Below are 27,980 nucleotides of genomic sequence, written 5' to 3'. Positions count from 1 at the left end.
CCGCCTACAGGAGGAGGAAGGGGAACGCGGGCTGGCCGTGGTCGCTTTCGCTTCCCGCGTGCGCCGTGGCTGGGGCGGGATGCAGGAATCGGACTGCCCGGGCCTCTGGCGCTGAGCGAGCGCGCACGAGAGGAGGGTTTTGCTTCTGCCAAGGGAGGTCGCTGGTGGGCGGCAGCCGCTGCTCTGGCCCGGCCTGAGCGAGAGGCGCCGGGTCAGGGCATGGAGGGGGCCCGGGCACAAGAGGCGCCGCTGGTGCGCTGCCCCGTGTGCCTGTGGGAGCTGCCCGCCGCCCGCATCAACTCGCACCTGGACGGCTGCTTGTTGCAGCAGCTGGAGGCTGGGCAGCCCCAGGGCGGCGAGCCGGAGCGGGGCCCGCAACCCTCCAGCAAGAAAATGCGCCTCTCCGGGCCCCCGGGAGGGAGCAGCGAGGAGGAGGAGCCGGAGGGGGGCAGAGGCTCAGGCTGCTCTGCCGCGCCCGTGTTCCCCCTGTTCCACAAGGGCCAGGCCCTGGGAACTCCGGGCAGGGCAGCAGGAGGGGCTCCCCGGGGAGCCGCTGCTGCAGCCCGAGGCCCGGAGCGAGGAGCAAGCCCGGCCCCAGGCTGCTCAGGGCCGGCTGCCAGTCCCGGGAGCCACGCAGCGGCCCTGAGCGGGGAGAGCGTGGCCCAGAAGCTGGAGGGGAAGCCCCTGGCCGATAAGCTGCGGCCGGGCACTTTTGAGGACTACGTGGGCCAGGATCAGGTGCTGGGAGAACAGACCCTGCTGCGGTCCCTGCTGGAGGCCCACGAAATCCCCTCGCTCGTCCTCTGGGGGCCGCCTGGCTGCGGCAAGGTGAGTGGCGCCGTGGCCGCTGCGTTAGCGATAGCGGCGCAAGGGAGCCTCTCTGCCTGACCGTGCCTCTCCCTGCAGGGATGGGGAGGGCTGTCACTGGGCAGCACAGCCTCTTCTCTAGAGGGCAGCCCTGCGCCAGCACATTGACACGGGCCCCCCAAGATCGACGGTCAGGAGAGAGGCAACAGTTTTACCCAAATGCAGCCTCCCTCCCTGCCATCCTCTGTTCCTGCTCCCAGTTACTTTGCTCACCTGGTTCCATACCTACTTGTGCTAAGCAGGCCAACTGAGGGAGGTAATCTGTTTTGTCTGATGTAGAATCGTTCCAGAGGGGTAGCCGTGTTAGTCTGTATACAGCAAAACCAACGAGAGTTCTGTTAGTCTTTAAAGTGCCACAGAACTCTTGTTGTTTTTGTTATATCTGACCAACTTCTGTCAGTTAGGGAGGCCAGCTTTTGAGCCACACTGAGCTCTTGTGTCTCTCCCACCAACAGATGGTCCAATAAAATATATTGTCTCACCCACCTTGTCTCGCTAATATCCTGGGATGGACATGGTGAGGGCTACAAGTACGCTGCATGTTGTACTAGGTCACGGTTCAGCTGCTCCAGGCATTCTAAATGTTCTATGCATTTCCTTAGGGCTCAATACTGCTGTCAGTGCCATGGCCTTTGCTGGAACTACTCCTAGTAGTAAGCAGGACACCTGATAGTAAGTATCTATCAGGTCCTGGTGGGACATTTTATAGAAGATGGTGCCTTTTAGCTTCCGTAAAGTGCTGAGCTGTACATTGCTGGTGCTCAACAAATAATAACCAACAATGTATTTCCATATGCAACTCAAAAAGTCTGCTAATAGATCAATTGTTGTTTGCTTCTAATTCATAGATTCCAAGGCCAGAAGGAATCCTTGTGATCATCTAGTCTGACCTCCTGTATAACACAGGCCATAGAACTTCCCCACAAATAATTCCTAAAGTATATCTTTTAGAAAAACATCTGAACTTGATTTTTAAAAATTGGCAGTTTTGAAGAATCCACCACAACCATTGGTAAATTGTTCCTATGATGAATTGCTCCTGTGGTTAAAAAATACCTTATTAAAATTTACATCATATAAATGCAGTCTTATTGTGTGAACAATGGTTAAGTTTCTATTAGAGATGGGGCCTGAGATCCACAGTATGAATCTTGGAGGGAGAGGGCATTTTTTTGGAAGGGGGAATTGTTTTCTTTTGATTTTTGTTCAAACCGCTCGTGCGCGCGCTCTCTCTCAAAAAAAAATTATATATGGTGTATTTCTAAGTTAATTTTCAGCTTTTTCTGATCTCACGGTTCTCTCTCTTTCTTCCTGCTTCCACACTTCTTCCATCCCTTTTATTCACTGACTGATTAATTTTAAAAAGCCACCTGGATTGTAAACTCTTTTGGACTGTGAATATATGTCTGCAATCCTGCAACATTTTTCTGTGCCCACAAAAAGCCCCATTACCCTCAGGTTATCCATTTTCCTTCAGCTCTGCCTAGCATCATTATCAGAATGTTGGTAGAATACAGTTTTATATTGGTCCCTTTCCCTAAATTCCAGGTCTGTAAACTTCAGGTGGTCCATATTGCTAAACCAAGACGACTCTTGAAGGAGGAGAAACAGAACTACATTGCTTTCTGTCATCTTCCGTGGCTTTTTGTCTTTGATAGACCTGAATATTGTCTAAGAAATAATGGGGGGGATCTTACTGTGTGTGGATACAATAATCTAAGAAACTATTCTGATGGAGGGTGGGGGGAAACTACTTTTCAGAGAAGGCAAGGGTTTGAATCAGCATTCAAAGCCAAAAAGACCCTTGGGTCTTGGTATTTGCTCATATCTACCACACAGTGAGTGGGCAGAGGGGCGGAAAGCTTTCTGAATGCTTTTCAGATGTACCAATGAGCACCTCTCCTGAATCAACTGTTTCTTTTCTAGCTTTTAAAAAGCATTGTAATTAATAAATACTTCAGTATGAGTTTACTGAAATAATATAGCAGATAAAGGTAAAATCATCATCAAAATCTTATCCAAGCTTAAAGGACCTTAAAACATCTTGAGAAAAAAGACCGATCATCTGAAAATATTTATTTGTAACCTAAGCAATATAAATCAAAACAGAGAGAGAACTGCTAATATTATTATTCCAAAATTTTGCATCAAAGAATCAGATAATACTGTATTTTCCAATTTTTCAGAGGAACATTTGCTATTATTAATTTAAGTAAAACACAAAACCAATCAACATTCTTAACATGTATTTTTTCTGATCATTACCTAGCTTTATTTTGGCTGGAAAGGGTACAGAAACAGAAAAGACTAAAAGAATAAATTCAGCCCAAAGCAATATAGTTTTTTCTTCTAGCTTGAGCATCCTTTGAAATTTCAAGAAAAATGTTAGCTTTTTCTGTTATTGAACAAAATATTCCCCATTCTTTTTCAAATTAACCTCATTATGATTTCTCAGTCTTGTTTGATTTTTGCATCTCCCCATCATCATATCTGAAGAAAAATGAGTCAATTAAAAGACAAAAAATAGGACTTTTTATTAATAATCCTGAAAATCTTTATTATCCAAAGGGGAATTTAAAATTGTCCAATGAGTTCAACAAAAAGCGTAGAAATCACGAAATTCCCCTTTTTAAATTTCAAATGAAAACGTAACATATGGATATTTAAAATGTCAGTATAGCTTTAACATATTTCTGTCTTTTTGTGGGGAGGGGAGCTAGAATTGCCTTTAATCTAAACTCTCTACTAAGCTCCTTTTTGTCCTTTGGGCTTGTCTCCAGTACAGAGACTCTTTCTTGTGTTTCCTTAAGACTTTGCTCTGTCTTCTTAGTCTTGTTTTCCAGTGGAGTAATGTTAACAGACATCATATGTAATTTGCTTCAAGTGTATCAAATCCTGATTCTAAGCCCTGGATGCCATAGAAATCGTCTCAAGTGAGTGTTTATGTGTTGAAATAGGAATAGCGTCAGACACCTTAAGCTAAATTCAGAAGTGATACATAAGGTGGTGTAAGTTAGACTCCCTTAGACCTGTTAACAACTGCTCTACTCATTCAGAGGGAATCCAGTTATTGCAGGATCTTGGCTATTTCTGTATTCCCCTTAATTGTCATGAAAGTATAAGTTAAGAATTTTACTAAAAAATCCCCGTAATTGTTTTTTCTGTCCTTTGAAACAGTCTTACATTACCTCCTTAAAGCCAAAATGAGCAATATCAAGACTGCTTAATGAAAACTGTAAACTTCAAAATGGGCTGTACCATCTCCTTAATCCAGCTATTCATAGAAAGACCTCAATATCCCTCTTGCTAAGAAAAATAAGTCTTATCAAGCCTACCAAACCAGCTAAATAACCACAATATTAAAATTCACATGAACCCCAATTATGTCATTCAACCGAAATTGAACAGTAGGAGCATACGTACAATTAAGGTATATGAGAAACACTCCATAAGAGTCTTATCCCATTTTTGTTCTTATATTCAGAAACAAGAGCAAGAAAAAGGGAGTGCCTAGAGGCACAGTAAATATCCCCTACTGTCAAGTCTCAGACTTCTGTAACATTTGCTGAAATTGTTTTTGTCCCATCTATACTATCAGTTAAACAGTTTTTGGTCCCAGTTCAGGAGATCTGTTGCTGACAATGGTTGTCAGCAGGTCAATTTCTCTGTGTCTATCTATATGTCAGTCGACAAATGATGTTGAATTCAGCCCTAACTCAATTTATATGTTCGAGGGGGCATAGTCAAAACTGATGGGACCAAATTAATGTACCTTTAGGATGGATTTTATTTAAGTTTCCCTGGTACTGAACCGTCTGTCATGTTTTTCAAAAGGAGTGCAGTCTTTAAAAAGCCTGCTTTCTCTTTTGGGTGTGTTAAGGTCATGGACGTGCTTGCAATTCTGTCCTTCTGCTGTATTCTTTTATGAACCAAAAAGATACTGACTCTTTCGTTAGCCATCTTATTTTATTTTATTATTTCTGTTTTACAGCACCCACAGGTGTGCTAGGAACTTACGTTCTTGTACATTTCAATAACCTTCCTGTTCATAAAAAGCTGAGCAGACAGGCCATGTAAATAGACAGCACCTTTCAAAGAAATGTCATGTTATCTACTAATGAACTACATTTTATTGACTTTGACTGTTCAAATAATAATAAAAAAAACCCTCTTATCAATGTCTATAATGGCCCAGCTGCTTAAATCCAAGTTTGCAATTTGAGTAAGCTGTGCTGTGATTTATGACACTTTAATGTGGGGATTTAGATTTTTGCTTGTCTGCCACGGGACACCCAATTTTAGTAAAGAGACAGCAGGGGAACATCCACACCAAGTAATTCAAGCACAGAATATCTTTGCTGTTACGGATAAGCTTTGGGGCTGCAAAATCCTGAACAATTTTGTATTTCAATATGATTACCTTCCCTTTTTAAAAAAAAAAAAAAAAAAAAAAAAGCAGGATGTTAACTTAAAGGGGAAAAAATGTAGGTAACTGGGTATCTAGGACACTATTGCTTAGAAAATTTAGGACAAAGAGCATTTATCCACTGCAACTTGGGTTTGTGTGCGCAATCGGATACTAGGTCAATGTAGGTAATGGTGATAGGAATGTGTAACATCAAAACACAGCAAGTTGTCCTTGCAATTTGTATTAAATTTCATTGGATTTATTTTTTATCTATTTTTAACCATTCCCTTATATTTGCTTTATTCAAAACTTCATCATGACAAGACACAAAATACTTGTAAATTATGATTCTGGTCTCTTGGGTGTAACATATGCTGTAACTGATTTCCCCTCCCCCCCCTTCTAATTAGCATTTGAGTTATCATATGAACTATTTAAATATTTGGTTACATTTTATGTCCCTTCCTAATCCTTTGTGGCCTGAGCTAAAGCCCACTGAAGTCAATGGGAATCTTTCCATTGACTTCAGTGAGCTTTGGTTCAGATCTTAACTTAGAATCAAGATGGCTTTTACAACAGCACAGAGTTTAAAATTAAAAACAGACATGTAAAAGTGATGATCTCAGCTGCCATTAAGAACCAGTGTCCAAAGAGAATATGCTTGATTCTGATCTCGCCCTGGTGTAAATTAGGAGTAGAGTTGTGCAACTAATGGATTTTTCAGTTTGCTGACAATTCCAGGAAAAAAATCATTTAAAGTCAAACCACGTTTTTTGGATAATTGAGAAGTTGAAAAAAAAAATATTTTGGAGTTGAATGAAATGTTGTGGTCAATCCAAAATGAAATATTTCATTTAGACTTTGAGTGTTTTTTACCATTTTAAAACTTTGAAACAAAAAAGTCATATGGAAACAAAAAAGAAAAAGTTTCTCCTTTTTCATAAAAAAAAAAAACTTTTGGGGGGAGGTGGGGAGTGCTGGACACACACAATTTGGTGAAATCAACATCAATCACATAACATTTTGGCATCACCAAATCTGATTTTTTGTTGTGTTTTGTTTAGGTTTTTTTGTTTGTTTGTTTGTTTTTTGTTAAATTTCAGCTAAAACACTTTCCCAGCTCTTATTAGGAGTAACTTCATTGAGGTCAATGGAGTGACACTAGTGGAATTGAGATCAAAATCGGCCCATTGTGTTTGTAAAGCAGTTTGAATATAAAGGGACAAATTCAGACCTAGTGTAAGCAGGCACAGCTCTGCTTTCAGTAACTACAATTTAGTGGCCTGGTACCTGTTTACACCAGGTCTGAATTAAGTTCTATAGGTGCTATTTTAGCCAGATTCTGACACTCTTGTTCACAGTGATCAATACTCCTTAAGCAGTCCATAGTAAGCAATTTGTGAAGTCAGATACCACCCAAGGTGAGTAAGCGTATTTGAATCTTCCCATAGCTAAGTGTTATCATTTAAAAAATTTTTATTAACTCCACAGCCATTGCCACTGTTGAGCCATGCTCATCTACTCTGCCAGCTTCCTTTAGTCTGAAGCTGACATGACCTTGTGTCTTTCATGGCAGAATGGGGTACCCCAATGCCAGTTCAATAATATATCTGCTTACATTCATAGTTTGACTGGGGCAGGTCACAGGTTTTGTAAACTCATCCTGTGGAACTTCTCTCCTGGCTGATGTCCCAGGGCTGTTGGCAGCGTAGGTTGCAAGGCTGTGAAATGAGCACAATCCGCTCCTTTCCAGACTACTCAGGGTCCTCCATCTCAGCTGGCTGTCTCTCTTCATAATAACAGTAGCTCCCAATCCTGCCCCTGGCTTCACTGAGCATTTGTGCTGAAGTTGTAGACTTCAAACTATGGGACCAGTCCTGTTCCCATTGAAGTAAATGCCATTGAATTAAATGGGTGTGGGAGCAGTGCTCAGATTGGTTATTAGCAAAGAACATGAAACAAGAAGTACATTGTACCAGTATGAGGTAGCAGAATATTACCTTCCTTAAATGTCTCTTCCAATTTATTGTGCTGTGTTCTGATGGGAAATACTTCTAATTAATCTAAAACACAAGCTGCGGTGTCACACTAACGATATAGCCTCCTTATGTTGTAAAAATCTGGGAACTTAATTTCATTTAAAAAATCCATACAGTATCTGGTGCTTTTTCTCCTTATGCCATCTTAGATTTTAATAGTATTCAGATTTCATCTCATTCCCAGAATACACAATCACTAAATTTGTTGGAAAATGCCATAGTAGTTTGTCATATTTCCCTGAGCTTGTCTGTGCAAGCAACGGCATTCTTGGGAATAATTGTTCTTGGACTCCTATTATGTCTCCACTACAATATATATTTCTTGGCTTCGTTGGAGCTTGATACAGTACAAAAAATAAAGTATAGTATGTTGTTGGCTCTTGCTACAGGCATTCTATTAAAATGCATAAACGAAAAAGAAATGAACTCATAGGAAATTGATGGGGAAATAAGGAAACGCACCACACCTATGTGACAGGAAGTTTAATTCTAAAGAACTGATAACACAGAATAATATGGAAGAGGCCAAGATCACGATGACTGCTTTGAGCATTACTTTTTAAATGCAGTGTACCCTATCCTTATGGCAGGACCTCTGACCTTTTGGGGAGAAGTGGAATAGTATCCAGATTCATCAGCTTGAGAGCTGCTACCAAGTTCTCAGTTGAACTCTGTGACTCTAATGTTACCCTCAAGCTTATTCCCCCCAAATGCTTTTCTTTATCTAAATAATTTTTCAGAACATCCAAAATTATTTATCTATCTGGGAAAGAGGTGGAAGTCGGGGGAAAGTTTGTTTTATTTTAAAAGCAGCCTGTTCAAGAACCCTAGCTCAAATTTGCTTGACAGGAAAGTACAGTAATTGCAAACTTTTTTGATACCAAAAATGAACGTTGGGGGTTTTTTTAAGTTGTATTTATGTCCCTCCCTTGCAAGCAAGTGGCAGATCTGACCTGCATTTATGAATCCTGGATGCATTGACTGACAACTGTAGAAGGTAGAAATGAAAACTGGCTTTTCCTGCATTCTTCCACAAGGCTTTGATTTAGCAAGATACTTAAGCATATGTCAGTCTTAAGTGTGCGAGTAGTCCCATTAACAAGTTGAATCAGGACCTAATTATGGGGTATACCTAGCTGACTGGAGCTAAAGGACAAATTCAGGAAAGTGAACAGCCAGTTGGTCGAATGATCCATTTCTTCTGCCACTTTAAAAGAAAATGGAGATCAGTTTTTGTTTTCAGCATTTAGACTGGATGAGCCAATGAGTCAGTGCACCCACTATTTTAAAGTGTTGCTATGCTCCTCTGCCACACTTTCTGAATCTATAATCCCACTTTGTAGGGAAACACCAATTTTGATTTTACTTTTGTAACTTAATTTCTAAGATGATAGTCTCTCTCTCTCATCCCCTTGTCTTCCGCCTCCTCTAGTGAACCAGCTCAACGGGGCAATAGGCAGAAGGGGAGAAGTATAGACTCTGCATGTGAGATGACTCTGGATTGGTTTCAGAACATCAGGCACACTGAAACCAAACCCCTTCTAATAAAAACGGGGAAGGCACCTTTCATCAGCACACTGACTAGAGCAAGCAGTAGATACCTTATTGCTCCAATAGGGGTGTCTTCTCCCCTTTAGTCACACCTCTCCTATCTGGGGACAGTTGGACTCAGCCACCTTGGGGCATGGAAAGGAGCCATTAAAGGAAGAGCGCTGCCACTGAAGGAACCAACAGGTTCCTGCTAGCACCATCGTCGCTCTTAGCCTAGTAGATGACACTGTTTCCACAGCTTTCCCTGTAAGAGGATGAGATTCAGTGCACCTGCTGCACTAATTTTGATCCTTGGAATATATCTTCAAGACGATCTTTTGGGGTTGCTGGCAACTGTCCCCTGCATCATTAGTGAAGGAGGAGGCAGTTCAGGGAAAAAACTCAGCTTCTTGTTGCAGTGTTCCAGAGATGCCTGCTGTGCTTGGGATGTACGAATATGCCTGCACTCTGGAAGCAAAGGTGGCTCTGAAAAAAAATATTCTGAAACATGCACGTTCAGTTTAGTATGTCTCCCTATAAAGTGGCATTAAAGAAACAAGGTAAGTGAAGTAATACCTTTTATTAGAACAACTTCTGTTGGTGAAAGAGACAAGCTTTTGAGCTACATAGAGCTCTTCTTAAGGTCCTGAAGTTGGTCCAATAAAAGATATTACCTCACCCAACTTGTCTCTCTAATATCCTGGGACCAACCTGGTTACAACAACACTGCAGACTATACAGTGGCATTAGAGGCTGCTCCCATACTACAATGAATGTAATTCAAATTCTATGAATAAATACTGCTGTGAAGGAGTGGTTAATATTGAGATAGTCGGAGAGAGGAAAACAAAACCACCCTTTAAAACAAGTTAACAGTTTGTCCGGCAGGTAGTAATTGCATTCTGTTTAACCAGGTCAAGTTTGGTTGATTAAGAAATATCCTGTGTAGATTGTAAAGAGCCAGGGTTTTTACAGTATGATTATAACTTCTCATTATTGAAATGCTGAGGTTATATGAAAAACTTTTTGTTGAATATTTATGTATTTATTGTTTCATTTTCCTTGCAATGGGAACAGCAAATGCTGTGATTAAATTTTTAAAAATACTCAAATGCTGTCTAGTTTCATGTAGCTTTTTGTGAGTCCCTCAGTGTCTTCAGCTGTTACGCTGGATAGTAACTTATAGCAATATTCCCCAATGAAGTGCAACATATCTCCTGTAGCAACAGCACACTTGGGGGAAGGGGGTTCCTTTTTCTTCAGTGGGCGAAGAAAACACCTGTCACAAAAGCTGTGCTAAATTAGGGCACTGGCCCTTTCTATACTAATACCAAGTAGGTCTTGCACTTAACATGCAACTCTGGAAAGTGGAGGATGGGAGCTGGCAGACATCTCTAGCAGAATATTTTAACCTCTTCCCTGTGCTAGAACATGAACTTCCTATCTCTAAGGTGCCAACACTCTCCCTAGGTTAACATGCTGTCCTGTTCTTGGCTCCTTTCCTTTAGGCAAATACTTTCTGTGTCCAAAACAATTTAAAAAAGCTAGTTCTTTCTTTTGTTTCAGACTACCCTAGCACACATCATAGCCAACAATAGTAAGAAGAATGGCACAAGGTTTGTGACCTTATCAGCAACAAGTGCAAAGACAAATGATGTCCGAGATGTTATCAAGCAAGCCGAGAATGAAAAGAAACTCTTCAAGAGGAAAACCATCCTCTTTATTGATGAGATCCACCGTTTCAATAAATCTCAGCAGGTACTGCTCCACCTAACTGGCAGGAACAAAGCTTCCCTCAACATATTACTTGTTTAAAACGCATCTTTGTGCTGAACAATAAATGTTTCTTCTATCTTTATATTTTAAGTAACTGTTTGATATATTCAGAAACTTTTTTTATAGAGGTTAAAAATTAAATTAGGTTTCTAATTTAGGAATCTCAATTGTATACCTTTCGAGAACTTTAATTCAAAACCAAGTCAGATTTTGTAGAAGTTTTGCATGTGTGGTCACATCTGATACTTCTTTTTACTGATATTTTACTTCTCCAAAGCTGTATTATCATTTCACTTCTCATATATAACTGCCTATTAAGAGGAGTCTTCATTTCAATGATAACATTACATTCAGTTTTTTATTAAAAGCATGTCACTGGTAACCCTGCAGACATTCCTTGTTTTGTTTTTGTTTGTACATACCCACTCTTCTCTATTGAGAAAAGAAAGTGAACTAAACCTTGAAATGTATTTATGTATAGTACCTCAGCACAGACATTGTGGATTTTTCCTTCTTGGGCATCATTGCCTTTATTGATATTCTTTGAAACTTTAATTCTGTACCAGAGCTTCAAAGCTTCAGATGCCCATAGGAAAAAGTTCTATAGAAACTGGTAAGCATCAAATTGATAGGGTTTTACAGAAATGGAATATGATTCTATAGAAATCACTCTTAAAACTGATAGGTTAGCTGTTTCCAGTAAATTCTTTCTGTAGGTTTTTTGGGTTTGTTTTTTTTTGTTTTTGTTTTTTGACATATTCCATAAAATTTAATAGAGAATTGTATCTCTTTCATAGAATTCTAACGTTTGGTTCAAAATATCACAGGAAGTATCCTCGTTGACTGTTAAATTTCCATGAGGGCAGCTTTTCATGATAGCTGCTGCCTGTCAAACGATAAAACAGCATCACATTACTAAACTGTAATAACTTGCATTTTCCTAATGCCATTCTTTTCAGTATCTCAGTTTATTCTTGGTGAAAGCACAAGTTATTAAGGTGAGCAACCAGTTACATACTTTGTGAATGGAATGAATTCATTTATGTAGCTGGCTGATGAGCTGTCTTGTCAGAGAGCTTATAAGGTATATTAACTGGAAGCCTGGAGAATTGTAAGCCATGAAAAATATACTTTAAAATGCCAAGTAACCTACTCACATGGGATGGTTCAGGTTGTCGTTGATTAAGATCAATTTTTTCTGTTTCCCTCCCATGTTCAGGACACTTTCCTTCCTCACGTTGAGTGTGGGACTGTGACACTGATCGGGGCAACCACCGAAAACCCTTCTTTCCAGGTGAATTCCGCTCTTCTGAGTCGATGTCGAGTTATTGTTCTTGAGAAGCTCTCTGTTGAGGCGATGGAAGCAATTCTGATTCGGGCTATCAAGTCCTTGGGGATCCGGGTTTTAGGTCAAGATGAGCGACACACTGGTTCTGCGAATGGCAGCAACAGCAAGAGCTGTGAGTAAGTACTTTACCGACTGCCGTTTGTTAACACACACGACCTGAGGAATCTATTGACAAGCTGCCAGAGAGAGCTGGGGGTGGGAAAGGAAATCTTAGCCACTTGTAACAGTAAAGAAAAGAAGCAGCAGCATATGTTGGATGCTAGTGGGGGGGGAGAATACAAAGCATTAGCTACCAGTGTATCCAAAAAAATAATCCTACTGTCTGAATTAAGACAGGGTTTTATACTTGGATTTGTAGCTTCTGACTCACTCATAGGATATGTAAATCTGTTCTGCAGCTGAGGATTTGCTTTGGAAGCCTGTAACTGCGTCTCTGTCATACCCTTATGCAGTACTTTTTGTTGTTGGTTGTAAAAGCATCATATTACCATGAAGTGGTGGATAGGACATCCCATGTTACTTGAGCCCACCAGCCAAAAAGCTGCTGTATTCAATATAACTTATTTGAATAAGGTTGGAGAGGGAACCTTTGTGAACCTATACAGCAAATGAAGTGGCTGTATGCCACAGAAGACTTTCTCTCTTCACTGTGTGACGTGAATAAAATAATATAAAATAGTTCCTGTTTTCCTCCTCTAACTGTTCAAATCAATTGCATTAAAATAAAACTACATTGAAAGTTTGGTATAATACCTGAGAAACTAAAATCACTATTTCCTCACAGATTACAATGGGGATATATTATTATTTTAAACATTACAAGAATTTCTAAGTGAACTCAAGGGTGGAAAGGATAGAGAGGAGTGTAATATTTTCATGAAAAGTAACTTCTCTATTTTTCTCCCTCTTCTCCACACTGGAAGTTATCCTCTAGTCATCATTTTAAAATGGACAACTAATGAATACAAATTAATGCATAGCACTGTTTAAATTTTGTTTGTTATTATTTAGTTTCCGTACTAGTGCCTACCTGTATTATCATAATTAATAACTGTTCATAGGGAATAAATAACAGTGCAGGAATATCTCTGTAGAAAGTGAGAAAGAGATAGCCCTGGAGAATGTATTTTGTCCTTCAGTTGTATTATGTGAGCAATGTGAATTCCTAACTAGATTGTACAGTTTAGGGCAACAAATGAGGGAATTCTGTTACCTTATTTAGAGCACCATGCCTGACATTGTTTACCCATTTGTTGCTTTTATATATTACACTGGGATGTGAATTGTAGTCTGAAGGAGGGTGGGCTGCATGTCAGCCTTAATGTAACAGCACAGCTGTGTTTGCAACTACACCCTGACTGGATTTTGGAGACTTTCCTTTCTGCATGGGATTAAAGTACAAGGCATAGTTTCAGTTGCATTTGGTGAGGGTTTGGGTTTCACTTGACTCCATATCTATAACCTGCCACTAACTCTGGATGAATTAAGCAGCACAAAGACTCAAAAGAAGTCTGTCTAACATGGTTTCAGGAATTGGTCCATGAGGGACAGTGTCCCCCACCAGTGATAAAAATGGGGGCCCAGCTTTTTAAAAGTAAAAATGAAACTCCAACTTTTAAGATTTTTCTTTTCTTTTGCTCTTTCCTGGCACTACTTGCTTCTTGTCTGGCTGACAAATGATGCTCTTACAGGTCAAAAATATCCTTTCCTATACATCTTGTCTCATAACTCCGGTTTATCTTTTCTTCTGTTTGCTTTTCTACTGCCCTTCTAATTCTCTCTTCCCACTGCTCATTCCCTTTCCCCGCATCCCAGCCAGTTTCATCTCATCCCTGCTTGCCATTGTTCTCCATCAGCAATCCCATCACCCCCCAAACACAACTAGCATTAGATGCAGCTAGCTGATAGTTCATCATGCTGCTCTGGGAGATGAACACACACTTCTGGATACAGTGCTGAGGCCTAAAATGTTTTCTGTGGTGCCCTCTTTTCATATAAAAGGAAGTTTTCCCTGAAACTGAGGGATGAAGAGGATCTTTAGGTTTAGGCAGCATTTTCCAAAGTGTGGTACATGCCCCCTGTTGGGGTGATGTGAAGGACTAGCTAGGGTGTATGAAATATGTATAAATTAAGGGGTATAAGCTTATAACAGCATCTGTTGGACTTCCTCTTGCCCTATAGCTGAAGGTCCTGTGTCCTCAGGAGATGGGTTGCCTCTTGCTGCAGCAATGGAAGCGTCCCCAGGAGCTCCTTCAAGGAAGTCCCAGTAGGGTGTCCCTCCAAATTCTACCACCACAAAATTCTCTTTAATACAACTTTTAAAACCCACTTTGGGCCATAAGTGACCCTTGACAAACAAAATGGTTGCGATGTAGATGAAGGTGGTAGTTGAAGCTTAGGCACATCTTTTCTTTTTCCTGCTAGCATTGGAGAGAATATTTAGTATTGGGTAGGAGCCCAGCTTCTAGTGTAGAACTTGTTCTTCAGGCCCAGAGGTAAGAGTCCTGTCAACTGATCTATACTGACACCCTATTTTGATTATGAGCATATGCGCACAAGGATACCAGTATGTTGTATTCGGTAACAAAGGAGGTTGGTGGTGGGACAACACTAGTTTAACATGCAAAGCTGGGGATTTGTCATAAACAAGCATAAGCAAAAGATTTCAGAGTTCAGGATGATGCTTTCCTGAAGTCACTCTCTTATGTGTAGTGGGCACAAATGGGCCAAGATTTTCAAACTTGGGTGCATGAAGTTACACTACTAAATTCATGCTCAAACCCCTATATATAAAATGAATTTCAAACCTGAAGCAGCTACAGTTCCCTCAACTTCCATAGGCACTGGAGTACTAAGGACCTATCAAAAACAAGCCCCATACATGTAGGTCCCTAAATATGGATTTAGAAGCCTGACTACAAGCACCCAAGTTTGAAACCTTGGCCACAGTGTGTAACACCCTGCATTTTAGGGACCCCTGCTGTAGCTACGACCAAGTGAATTCTGGCTTGTCAGCCTATTTCCTTATTTTTGTCATTTATTAAGTTAGATTCCTAATATTATTTTAACAACCTTTTGATTTTAGTTATTAAAGTTCTACAGAGTAATGTTTGACTATGTGTTAACACTTGGGCCAAACTAACTGTTGCCAAATTGCCCTTGCTCACGCCAGCTGTGAATTTAGATATGAAAATGAAAAATGTTGCAATTTCTGTGATCCTGGTTCTTTGGTCAAAGAAGCTACTACAGGTAAAGCACTCCCTTGTGAGTCTGCACTATTATTTCAGCCACCGTTAACCTGAACAAGGAGGAAAAAGGAAGAGACACACAAAAATGTGAGGAGGGGAAATAAGAAAAAAGAGAGTCCATACCAAAGATTAGACATATTGCTGAAATGTAGAGAGGCTACCAACACTGTCAGTTGTTGGAATCTTATAACATATAATGCAATAAATAAATGTGTTCATTTCTGCATTATTCTACATACAGTGACATTTCGCACTTATACAGTACCATTGATGTCCGGGAATAAATCAGTTTGCATATATTAATTTTTTTAATTCTCCCAATTTTGTCTGTTAGATAAACATGTATAAACAAACATAGAAAGATCACATAGTAAGGTAGTGTAAGAATCAAGCAAAACATAGGCATCCTGATTTCTAGTCCCCTGCACTAGCAACCACTAGATGCCATGCAATATAGTCTAGTAATGAGCATATTGTAATTAATGAAATATTTTTCCACTCCTTTGTTTTATCTTAATCATCTTGATTACAATCTCTTTTGGTCTCAAGCTTTTTAGAAAGTTGTTCCCTTCCCTTCTTATTGCAGTATTCTTTCCAACTTTCCTGCAGACATCGTAACTGAGATGATGGGCCAAAATCAAAAGTGATCTTGTAAGGTGATGGAAGCTACGTATTGTACATCAGTTATTTTTATTATTTTTTGAAGAACTAATTTATTTGGAAAGTTGTGCTTAAAAATTGATGTTATATGGTTCTCTTGAGAAGTGAGTCTACGCTACTGTAACTTGCTGTGAAACTGTAAGGTTTAAGGTATACATTGAAGAAATAAGGGGCTAATTTATATTGCACTCTGCTGTTTTTTGCTTTTCCAGCCATTCCACAAGTAGGTTACTCACTTAGACTCCCTTGAACTCACTTACTGACATGTTGTTTATAGCAGCTTGCACATCACCTCAGAGTTTCGCCTGATGACAGTTTTTTGGGGGTAGTTCGTGCTGGGATTCAGATGGATTCAGTGGTGGAGACAAGCTAGTGAATCAGTTACTCTTGGAAGAACTAGGTGAAAACCATCTAGGTGAAACTAGGTGAAAACCATCTAGGTGTGAACCTTCACTTTAGTTGGTATACCAGCTTGTTGTCTGTAAGTGATAGTTTCTGGGGTGTCCCTGTTTGTTTGTTTGTTTATATTTTTGTCTCTAAGTATCACTAGTTACAAAGTACAAACATCAAGGCTTGGTGTCCAGTATGTTCCCTGTTAATTTTGGAGACTGGCAAAAATACTAGATCGTCAATTTGTAAGATGAGCATGAATCTGTTGAGAGGTCAGAAAGTAGTGTAGTATTCCTGTCTTGCAATTGTTAAGGCATGAGTCTGTAAAAACAGAGAATGGATTTGAGCTTCTGAACATAGGATGGGAGGCCGGGGTATAAAAAAATGGTGTAGTAATTGTTTTTGGAAACCAGTGTGTTGACATAATTAAAAACTATTTTGTAATCAGGATTTTGCCTATTAAAGCAAAATTAGCAAATGCACTATGCATCAAACTCTTAATCTGGAGTTTCTGGATCACAGCTACAATTTGTACTTAAATAATGCATTTTTCCTTAAGAATTACTATTTGAATGAATTACTGTGAGTATCAGTTTCCTCCGATAAAGGAGTGTTCTCTTATACTGAAATATTTTGCGTGGGAGGGCAATGATGAGGAATAGGGAATCCCAAAGTTATTTAATACCAGTGATTAGACTGTATTGTAAGCATGACTGTTTCATGCATAGCAGTTTCTCCACTTACTTCTATTTTATTTCATATTCAGTATGCAACAATAACTTTTTAAAATGTGCCTAGAGAAGTATAATATTTTTCAGTATTCTACCCTGGCATCCTTTTCAAGCAGTTTTTTCACTTACATCCTCATCTGTGCTCTCAATGGCCTATTGTTGAGTTCTGTTATTGCCTGCCTAAAATACCTTCACCTGAAAACAAGGAGAGCAATATCACTGTGATAATTCTGGGATAAATCAAGGTGCTCCCCCTATTCTTGTGGTGGATTTTAGCATGATAAATATTAAGTTTTTGAGGCGAGAGCTTGTTGTCTCGATTATGTACAGCATAAAGCATATTATTGACTCTTAATAAATAATAATGGAGATGGTAAGAATTTGTTGGATAATACAGTCTAAATTTTCTACACTGCAGTACTGAACTTTTTTAAAATTACTATATTGGGTCACATTTGGTATAATGTGCTTTCATGGAAATAATACTACTACTTACCACTTACATACCTTCCATAGATCTCAAAGCACTTTACAAAGAAGAGTAAGGATTATTATCTCCATCATTATAGTGGAGTGGAATATATATACTCACCTTCTCCCTAAAACTGAGAAAGAGAGAGGCTGAGATCATACACTGAGACAATAGCAGAGCCAAGAATAGAACTCAAAGGCATTATTACTTAACAATTAAATTGCAGTAGAACTGCTAGGCCTCAACAAGGTAACTGATAATCCCTGCCCCCAGGAACTCTCTTGACTGCCCTAGCCAGTGGATGTGGATTCAGTTTCAGCCTGTATTCTAAAAGCAAGAAGCCTGAAATGGTTCATGTTTTTTTTTTTTTTTTTTTTTTTTTTTTTTTAATCGGGCAAAGTGCCTGGTCTCTGTAGTAACTATTCTGTGAATCCCCCTCACTAATCTTCTCCACTGGGAAATCCAAAGTATTTTGTTTTTGTTTTTTAAACATACAGCATGTTGTTTGCTTTCGCTCTCCATTGACATAGGCACTTGTAGTATACATGCTTTCGCTGCTCACTGTGCATTAAAAATAACCTTTTATTCAGCTACAACTGATTAGCACCTATTGGTTTGTTTCAAAACGTAACAAAACCCAGTGGCCAACTGTAGCTCTGAAGGATGAATCTTGATACCTGATCTTGAAAGAGCCTCTGATGATGTATTATTACAATGAGCTGTACTGTACAGTTCTTCCTTCATTCTGCATCTTCCCCCTCCCCTGCAACTTTATTGGAAAAAGTAAAGTTATCTCAGTGTGGCTAAGAGCTGATAGTTATATAACATTGAGTCTGATGGAATATTTTTCTGACTTTGCTGAATACCTGAGGAAGGAAGAAGGGGATTTAATTTGACAGGAAAATATAAAGGTACAGCAGTTTTCTTGTGGTGTGAAGGATTCCTGGAGCCCAAAATGTGGATGTGCATTCCCTGCACACCACGGACCATCGCTCTGTGGGCTGTCTGTGCGCCATTGGAGGAGAGAATATGCAGATCCATAGGCCATTCCCAATCCCATTCTCAAATCCATCACATAAAGGGGGAGGGGCACATAAACTACAGACTATACTGCTGAAGCTTTAGCAACACCTGTTTAATGTTCTGTATTTGCATCACTCAGATAAAGGTACTTTGATATGGAGGAGAATGACAGCACAGGGTGAGTGTATTATGTTCTCTTCTTAGCAAAAAATGGGTCTCTGGTTTGGAAGTGTGCAGCAAGCATTTAACATGAAGGGAAGAAAAACTTGATATATGTATCTGGTGTTACCATTCCATTCCACTTCTGACTAGGCTAAAATGAGAGAGAGAGTGTTACTGCTGTCCTTGTACCTGTAATTTTAGAGCCCCTTGCAGCTGTTGCCCTCTCAACTAAGATATTTATCATAACCCTATAAAGACCCAGGCCAAATAATAAAGATTAGCAGATCAGTGTGTCTGGAAATGCTGGCATTGATCGCTGGCCTCTTCACACATCATTTCTGATGAAAGTAATAAATCTTTCAGTGAATGAAGTGCAGAGCTGTGGGTGAATCCTGAATTATTTGGAGTGCCAGATTCCTCTGTGTGCAATCACCTCTTTCTCCTGCCTCCATGTGTTAATCCCCAGTTTATGAATCTAACTATTGATTTTTCAGTCAAGTGCTGGAAATGGCACAGTTAGAGTCATTGTTTCATGTTGTACTTTTAACTACAGTAGCTTCTGCTGTGTATTGGTTAGGGTGTTTGATTGAAAATCAGGAGGGGAACTGAGCTCTGTTTTGCAGCTTGCCATTGATCTGCTGTGTGCCCTGAGGCAAGTCACTTTACCTTTTGCTTCTCTTTCTCCTCCAACCCTCCATCTGTCTTGTGTGTTTCTACTGTGCGTTCTTTGGGGCCGGGAATGTCTCATTGTGTGTTGTACAGTGATTGATAGTACAATTACTATAATACAAATTATAGTCATAATAATAACTTGTGGGCACGTTAGTGATTTTTATTCTTTAGTTTTATTTGCACACTCATGAAGGTTTGGTTCTGAGATAAATTGCCTATTATCTGTTTCCATGGTCTAAGAGTTTTATACACTTTCAAGTGAATTCTAAATACCATTTTTACACTTTAAAGCAGTGATCTGGTGTCAGTTCTCTTGTTTACAGTAGTTTCAAAGGTCATTAATTGCATAATGCCTCACTATTCTATAATGTGCAGTTGGCGATTTCATGCTAAAAGTACCACATTTTTGTGCATAAGAATACTTCTGTAGTGCATTCCATCCAAGGATGTCAGTGTTTTATTAAATATTGATTGCGTGAAATCCACAACACTCCCATAACACAGGCAGGATGAGCTGTAAAAACACTTAAACTACCATTAAATAAACTTTCCTACCCAATCTAAAATTGCAAAAACACAGAAATTCAGAAATGATTGAAAATTTCTATTCCAGCTTTAACATATGCCATTGTGTTTTAAGCATTATAACACACCTGGCACATAGATCACATACTGTTCTCAGAGCCTCTGCAACATTTAAGCACAATGTCATGAATTAAAGGACCGATCTTTAAACCCAGATGCTTCTCAGTGAATGCTGTTTAAAAAAAAGTGAGTAATTTACAATGAAAAGACTGTGACGTGAATATGAAAATAATGTGGACTAATTCTGTTGCAGATCCCCTGTGTACATAGAGGAAAAAGCTATAAGCACTCTAGCTTACCTTTGTGATGGTGATGCAAGAACTGGACTGAATGGACTCCAGTTGGCTGTTCAGGCCAGATTAACTGCAGGGAAAACCTCCGATCAGACTAGCACACAAGGTTGCTCTGTGGATGGAGTTTTTATAACCGAAGATCATGTGAAGGAAGGACTACAGCGATCCCATATTCTGTATGACCGAGCAGGTAAGCATCGTGCTATGAAGCGTCATGCCCTGAAAGTCGTGCTATGCAGCAAGGACTGATGATATAATTTTATATCCTATGAATTTGTTTCTTTTCCCTGCTATCACTGATCTAAAAACTAGTCCTGAAGTGTGGTTCTACTCTCAAAATAAGTCTGATATCTTTCCCCACTCCCCCCCCCCCTCAAATAAAAAGGTATTGTGGGGTTTCATATTTCTCTCCATGAGAGAAATGTGCTGAGTTTCCAACTCTGGTGGCATAAACTCAAGCCCCCTGAGGTGAAAAATCTGCCAGAGAGGGTGACAGCTAGTGACAAGTGACTGAAATCTCTCCTCCATCAGAAACCTATAGGAAGCTATTGAAGCCCAATATATATTTTGGTGCTAGGTGGTAATAGAGGTTTGGTCAGAGTTGACAGGGGTGCATGGGGTTTTGGGGGTTTTTTTTGGTAGGCATCCAAAAATGCTATTGCTTCAGATAAACAAAATCATGTGCATAGTTTAAAATTTTGCTGGGAAATTGAGGGAGCAAGTTTGCACAAGCTCATATTTCTGTCACGGAGCTCACATTGGAAAATGTAAATATTGTGTGAAAGACCTACCAAATATCTGACATGGGATTCAGAAATAAATTTGTGGTTGTAATGATGTACATTGTCATTTTTTTAGGCAACATTACTTGTCATTGGCCTGCCTGAAGGTCATTAAAAACTCTACAGTAGTTATGTTGTTGCTGTTATATATTTGGTTGGTTTGTTTGTTTGGTAGGTGTTTTGGAGAGAAGGATTTTTTAATTGCATGTTTATTGTGTTGGGGAGTTGGAATGCTTTAGTGGCATTTTTATTTGGTCTGAAAAGTCTTTAAGTGCTCATTCACAACAAAATGCAGTTTCAAAATCTGAATGGTTCACTTTATTTTTGGAGTTGCTTTATAAGGTAATGAATTTTGTAGTTTGCTGATGTCAGGTCATGTACTTATAACTGCATGTAAGGATTCCTAATTTGATACAAGCTCTTGCTAAATTCGTGACTTGGAAACTTTGTGTCTCAAATGTTGGCTATTTGTACCTTTTTATGACGTAGATGTGGGAATTAGAGATTGAGGATTAGGTGTGTCTCTGTATATTTTACAATTTATATATTAGTGTTTTGAAAATATGTGAATGATGCTGCATCTTAGCTTCTAATGATTATGCCAAGAGAAGTTTGGAAAAAGGATTGACTTAATTTTCCAGTAGATCAAATATGATGCATTATCTCAAATTACAAAACTTACCAAAATTTGTGAGATTTGTGTTTGGTTTTGTTTTGTTTTGTTAACTTTGTATGCTACTTTTAAGGTTTCAGTTACAAAGAGAAACTGTTATATAAAAAAAACAATTTTTAGGTAGAAGTCACCCAGCCAGCAACTGATCTGACAAGGGGGGGAAATGAGGGAGACAAAAGATCAGTGGCAGACAGCAAGAAAAAGCAGTGGATAAAGATAAAAAGGAGAGGAAATTATGGAAGTAGTGAGACAAATGCCAAAGTTCATGTTGCTGGGTTCACTAGTAAGTTATATACCTTTCCCCATCCTTTGTCAATTTGCTGTCTCTTTATAGCCCTGTCCTTTGAAATGCTTAACACGTCCTGTGAGGTGCTGAGTGCTCAACTTCCAATCCTCTCTCTCTATTTGTCTAGTTAGAAGGCAGCCAGGTGCCATAGTATGTGTCTCCCTGAAGCTACTAGTTCAAATATAGGTGTGTTACATCAGCCCCTTGTCCTTGAGATAAATACACTGGGTTCCTTGCAGTTCACCTGTTTGAATTTATCAGACATTGACTTTTAAATATAAAAATTGTTTGCTCTGTGTGTTAAAGAGGCCATGATGCATTTTGTCAGAGTAGGGGGTTAGCCTTGTTGACGCTTCACAGGGTAGAGAGAAAGGAAATACTGTAGAAGGGTACATGTATGCTGCTTGACCGTTGCCCTGTATGCTAGAGGTCACTTCAGTTCTGTGATGCTTTAGGTATATAGTGTGTAAAGTGCTTCTAGACAGCAAGTACTGAATAGATACAAAATTTCTTGCGGTATGCTGTAGCTGGGACATACTGAATCCAGATTGCCCTTCTAGTAGACTATGTTCCAAGAAATGTATTTAGCCTAACAATAGTAAATGGTAATTATAGTTGCTTAATCATGATAGCAGTAGCATAAACTCTATGTAGAGACTACGCATTCAGCTAATGCCAAGTGGCTAAGTGGTGTTTAATCAGATGTTAAGTAAATATATAATTGAGAGTTCTCGTCATCTTATGCAAATGTGGCCAAATAGATATTGAGGTGTATTTTCCTATATACTTCCACCAAGTGCTACCCAGAAGCCTAGGGAGTGAGTCACTCTCAACCCAAACCATATAAACCCTTCCGCTCATAGGGATGCTGCTCTCTGTTTGTGCACACCAGCAAAGACTGAGATCTGCAAGATCTCCGCACAATATATCAGCATGGTATAGTATCCAGGTAAAGGAACGGCCTTTGCCAAAGTCAACCACCAATTGAATGCTGCAGTCTTTGCAATGTACCAGTAGATCTGAGAGGAACAAGTGGTTTTGGTCATCCTGAAGTTTTTTGGTCTTGAGTATAATTTGAGGGGATATAATGATTGACACAGTACTTGCTTTTGTACAGTGTCCATAATGTATCATTTATTATTTGTATTATCGTAGTGCATAGGATCCCCAGTCATGGATCAGGACCCCGTTGTGCTTGGCACTGTACAGACACAGATTAAAAAGACGGTCCCTGTCCCCTAAGATCTTACAATCTAAATATGAGACAAGATGGATGAAACAGATGGATACAGATGTGGGAGCACAAGAAAACAGTGACACAATATTGGTATTAATGTTAATGGATGAATTGATACACCACTGTCTTTCAGTTACAAATTTGCATATTCCCCCATCACTCTTTGCACTGTAGTGTTTCTGGTTATTTATGTACTAATCATTGCTTGGATTAATAGTCTTTGGCCTCTGAGTCTGTTTAGCCTAGATACAGGGAATATTTTATTATCTGGAAACACCTTCAAATTGTTTAAAAAAATATTTCTCCTTTCTTCATGAAGTTGCAAAGAGCCCACACATCAGTTATGTACCAGCTTTTCATGTTTTTTTTTTTTTCTCATAAATCCAAGACAGACCTCTCCTCATCAGCCCTATTATTCTGGTCTCCCTTTTACTGTGTACTTTCCCATCTGTTATCCACAGACTGGTTACATTCTTCTCTGGCTGGAAAGGGCAGGATATGAGTGGGGCAGGGACTTTTGGTTATGTCTGTACAGTGCCTAGCACAATGAGATGCTGACCAGATTGAGGTCGCTAGCTGTTACTGTAACGTAAATGTGGACGAGTAATGTGGCTTTTTCCATACCTGCTACCAACAGGACTTAGAATTGCTCCAAAGCCTTGATTACTCTGCCTTCTAGCCAAATCTTACTGGGATTTGCTTTAGATACAGCTGTGGTTTTCAATGCAGTTCTGTAACGTTTTGAAGTCTGCTGTAAGTGGGGTCAGACATTTTATGAGATAGTCAATGTCACTAGTAACTTCAGCAGGGGGGAAAAACACTTTTAAATTTATTTTTTTAAAGTCATCTGCTGTGAAATACATATCTTGTGTTTCAGTGCTTATATACATATTGGGTTCCCCCCTATCTGGCATGGTATTACAAAGTGAACTCCCATCTAGCAGCCTAAACAGCACATGAAAGCACTTTCGTTAGGAAGAGATGGGCAAGTGTGTTGTCTTTACTTTTAAGAGACCAAGATACGCCTCTTCCGAGAGCATGCTGCGAGTTCAGCTGCTTGGGTTTATTGCTACCAGCTGAAGTTGAAAGCATGAGTGCTATGATGGAGCACAGATATGCTGTGTATGTTGGCATGATGATGACTGCATACCACCATGGACTCAGTGTGGAATATTATTAAAAATAGCTGTCTGCAGGCTTGTATGTTCCAGAAGACCACACTTGTGAGCTTAAAATCCAGATAGAATAACAGTCCAGTCTTGTTCCCATGAAAGTCCATAAGAGTTTTGCTTTTCAGTTCAATGGCCAAAGGTTTGGGGCCTCCATACTCAAACTAACATGCAGAGCTTTTATTATGCAACACCAATGAATGCTAAGGACGTGTTCTAGTATGGCCTGTGGCTGTGAATTTTTTTGGATAGAGGAAGAGAAATGAAATAGTTGCTTTTATGTGCAGTCAGTTGTCTTAGTAATGCATTATTAAATTTATGGTATCTGTGAACCAAAGCGCACAAGGCACTTTGCTTAAAAAATAAAATGCAACTGATAAGGAAAGTTAAAACACATACATATTTTTTAAAAAAGAACCTCTTGCTAACCAACTATAGATAAATTTGTAAATATAAATTGTTCCCTTTCTGAATTTTTCGCTTTTATTCTTAGCCATATCCACTTTTGCTTTGCCCAAAACTTCCTTTTCCTCAGTTGTCTGCCTGGAGACACTAGTTAGTGCCCCTCCATCCCCATCCCCATCCCCTTCCCCTCTCTCTCTCTATGTATATAAACTTTCCTTGCAGTTCAGTCCTTCTGGCCTCATACCTAATCACTTTCTTCCCTCCTGAGCTCCCTTCCATTTGTCAGTGTCCTTCTGGTAGACAAAGTGCCTGTAACTGAACGCAGTATTACAGGGTGCAGTTGCACCAGGATTATAGAGAAAAGACTCCAGACCTTGTGATAAGACATCTCTGCGTATTCATCACAAAATTGCATTGATTTATTTTTTGGCATCTACAATGCAAATTCACATCTGATTTACTGTCTGCTATCATCCCTAAGTCTTTCAGTAGTGCACCTTTCCAGTTTTCTCCCTGTCTGAATTGGAAAAATTGGGCCTAGAAGTGAAATACTTTCCCTTAATTTTTACTGTATGATGTCACCAAAGATATTGTTCAATTTATGGGAATATAATTGTTAGGCTCCTTTTTCCTTCATTAGATCAGTAGCACAGTGTTTTTTGTCTGGTTTTCTATCACCTTCTTAGTTTTCCACGAATATTCAAAAATGATGGCCACAGTAAGCTTATTGACTAATTCCTTACCGAGTAAGACTGACCAATTGACTGGAATATGTTCATATTTTCCCTTCCTTGTTCGTCAATAGCTATTTTATATGACTTTTCTGCTTCCTACTTGCCTAAAACATTTAATTTTTCTTATTGAAGACAGATTTTAAAGGAGAACTACAAAGCAAAAACTATTTTGTTTTGCTTTTGATCATATAAAGAAAAGGTAAAAGCTTTTTAAAAAATTGAATAAGTCTGCTAAGGCTCACTTAAAATCATGAAATTAGTAGACATGGGTCCCCATTGCAAACCATGAATGTGCATGTCAGACACACCTCACATACACAGATTTGGGGTATTGGATCTGGAGTTTTGGCCCATATCTAGTTATTATCCAGTAAAAAAAAAAATGATCTCCCTTAAAATTTGTTTACCAGTCAAAAGCACAAGTAATAAACAAATAGAAGTTTTGTTTATGGGCTTGTTCAGTTAAATTCCTGTATATAGCGTTTCTCACCTTTCCCACTCCCCCCCCTAAATAGGTGAAGAGCATTACAACTGCATTTCTGCACTTCATAAATCTATGCGAGGCTCAGATGAAAATGCTTCTCTTTACTGGCTTGCCCGGATGCTCGAAGGTGGTGAGAATCCACTATATGTGGCAAGAAGGTTGGTGAGGTTTGCAAGCGAAGATATAGGTGGGTATTACAGTAATACTAGATTTTTTTTTTTTTAAAGTTCCAAGAGTACTTCAGTTTGCAAAGATCACTAAAATTCAGGCCTAAACTTTTTCTTTTGCAACAAACAATATCATTGACATCTCAGAGTAAGTGGAGTACTGCATTTAGTGCTCCACCTTTGATGTTAGCGAGTTGATCAGCTGTTGCAGGCAAAACTCAGATCCCTGGACTTCGGTTTCAATAGATAGTTAAATAAAATCGACTGTTTTGATTTAAAATGTATTTTTATTTGAACTTCAATTATGCAGGGGCTTAGGGATACCCATGTTTTCTGGTAATTGAGGAAACTAACTCTACAAACTAAGTCTACAAGCCTGCTAAGCTGGTTGCCCAGTTATAGACAACTTGCTGGCTTATCCATAGCTGATTCACCAAAACTTCATTTATAATACTTTAGTGAAGACGTGACGGTTGCAATCTTAGGGAAACAATCTACATGTATATTATCAAAAATGATCTGTTATCTGAAAAAGACAACCCGAAATATACATGCATACTTTCGATTCAGTAGCAGAGGTACGACTTGGTACCATAGCTGAAGAAAGACAGAGCTTGCTGTACACATTGCTGATTTTAATTTACTTACGTATGATCCTTTTTGTTGTAGGACTGGCAGATCCTTTGGCATTAACGCAAGCAGTTGCTGCATATCAAGGCTGTCATTTTATTGGAATGCCAGAATGTGAGGTAAAGCTGTCACAAACTTATTTGTATGGACATACGTTTTTAACTAGATTTATTTTGTCCTTTCATTCTTGGTTTTTGTGTAATATATACAACTTTGTATTCTAAGTTAACTACTTTCTTGCTTCTTAATTAATAAAACTTCCTCTTCATTTTGGCTGTTAAACATTTGTAGTGCATTAGTCTACAGGCTGGACATAGCCTCTTGTGCCACATGCTGTACAAACACAAACTAAATGACAGTCCCTCTTCCAAAGAATTTACAATCTAATATTGTTCTCACTGTGTTTTGCAGGTCATACTAGCCCAGTGTGTTGTCTACTTTGCTAGAGCACCCAAGTCTATTGAGATGTATAGTGCATACAGCAATGTTAAAGCATGTTTGAGAAACCACCAGGGACCACTTCCACCTGTTCCACTGCACTTGAGAAATGCCCCAACCAGGCTCATGAAAGACTTGGGCTATGGTAAAGGTTATAAATATAACCCCATCTACAAGGAACCTGTAGAGCAAGAATATCTGCCTGAAGAGCTGAAAGGAATGGACTTTTTTAAGGGAGGAAGAATGTAATAGTGTTGTGACTATTTTTTAAAGTATTTTTTTGCAGTTGGGTTGAAAAATCTCTTCTTGCTTCAGACATATGCCTCCTGGGCTAAAATGATTAAACTATTGTGCCCATGATGACACTGTGATCCTTCTGTTCTATAAACCATGTTGGAGAGGTTTTAGAAAACAAATCTACACTTACACAAATTAGGAAACCAAAGATGGCTTATTAACTTAATAACATTTTGTGGTTGAAACAACAAGGCTTTTGCCCTTTCAGGAAAAAATGTAATGCTGAGGAGAACAGACTATAGCTGTCAGAACACCACCATAAAGGAATATTATGTATAAAAAACCTTAATTTACTTCAGATTGAGGATACTATTAAAAATATTGAAGTTGCACAGAATAAAAAAATTCTATGGTAAAACAAAATGTAATTACAATGTAATACTCCTATGTTTTAAACTGTTTTTGATATGACAAGATGTCATAAGTCAATAAAACTGTTCCAAAATTATTTCAAGTTATTTGTGTGTATTAAAC

General features: G+C 39.1%; 2 protein-coding genes across 2 annotated transcripts in view; one reads left to right on the top strand and one right to left on the bottom strand.

The window, feature by feature from the left end:
- The window catches only part of MYLK4 (myosin light chain kinase family member 4), an 85,765-nt gene extending 85,498 nt beyond the window's left edge, over positions 1–267 (bottom strand). Inside the window, exon 1 of the mRNA XM_067562590.1 lies at positions 9–267. The gene's annotated coding sequence lies outside the window, so the exon portion shown is untranslated. The remainder of the gene's footprint in view (positions 1–8) is intronic.
- On the top strand, positions 220–27,964 carry WRNIP1 (WRN helicase interacting protein 1). Its single transcript, XM_067562589.1, has 7 exons — positions 220–828; positions 10,411–10,602; positions 11,840–12,084; positions 20,165–20,394; positions 26,006–26,161; positions 26,811–26,890; positions 27,183–27,964. Exons 1-7 carry the CDS (start codon positions 220–222, stop codon positions 27,456–27,458), a joined length of 1,788 nt encoding a protein of 595 aa, XP_067418690.1. The 3' UTR covers positions 27,459–27,964.
- Positions 27,965–27,980: the final 16 nt, after the last annotated feature.

The sequence above is a fragment of the Emydura macquarii genome, unplaced genomic scaffold (genome assembly GCF_026122565.2).
Source record: "Emydura macquarii macquarii isolate MOO-44397 ecotype Brisbane River unplaced genomic scaffold, CSIRO-AGI_Emac_v2 contig_2452, whole genome shotgun sequence".
Lineage (NCBI taxonomy): Eukaryota > Metazoa > Chordata > Testudines > Chelidae > Emydura > Emydura macquarii.
Note: the sequence above shows the minus strand (reverse complement) of the source record. Positions and strands in the feature narration are given on the sequence as shown.

Bases quoted from the DNA above. Each gene is read 5' to 3' on its own strand.
- WRNIP1 (XM_067562589.1), top strand. From the start codon at position 220: ATGGAGGGGGCCCGGGCACAAGAGGCGCCGCTGGTGCGCTGCCCCGTG. The intron at 829-10,410 runs GTGAGTGGCGCC...CTTTTGTTTCAG, and splicing joins GGCCGCCTGGCTGCGGCAAG to ACTACCCTAGCACACATCAT. The intron at 26,162-26,810 runs GTGGGTATTACA...TTTTTGTTGTAG, and splicing joins GTTTGCAAGCGAAGATATAG to GACTGGCAGATCCTTTGGCA.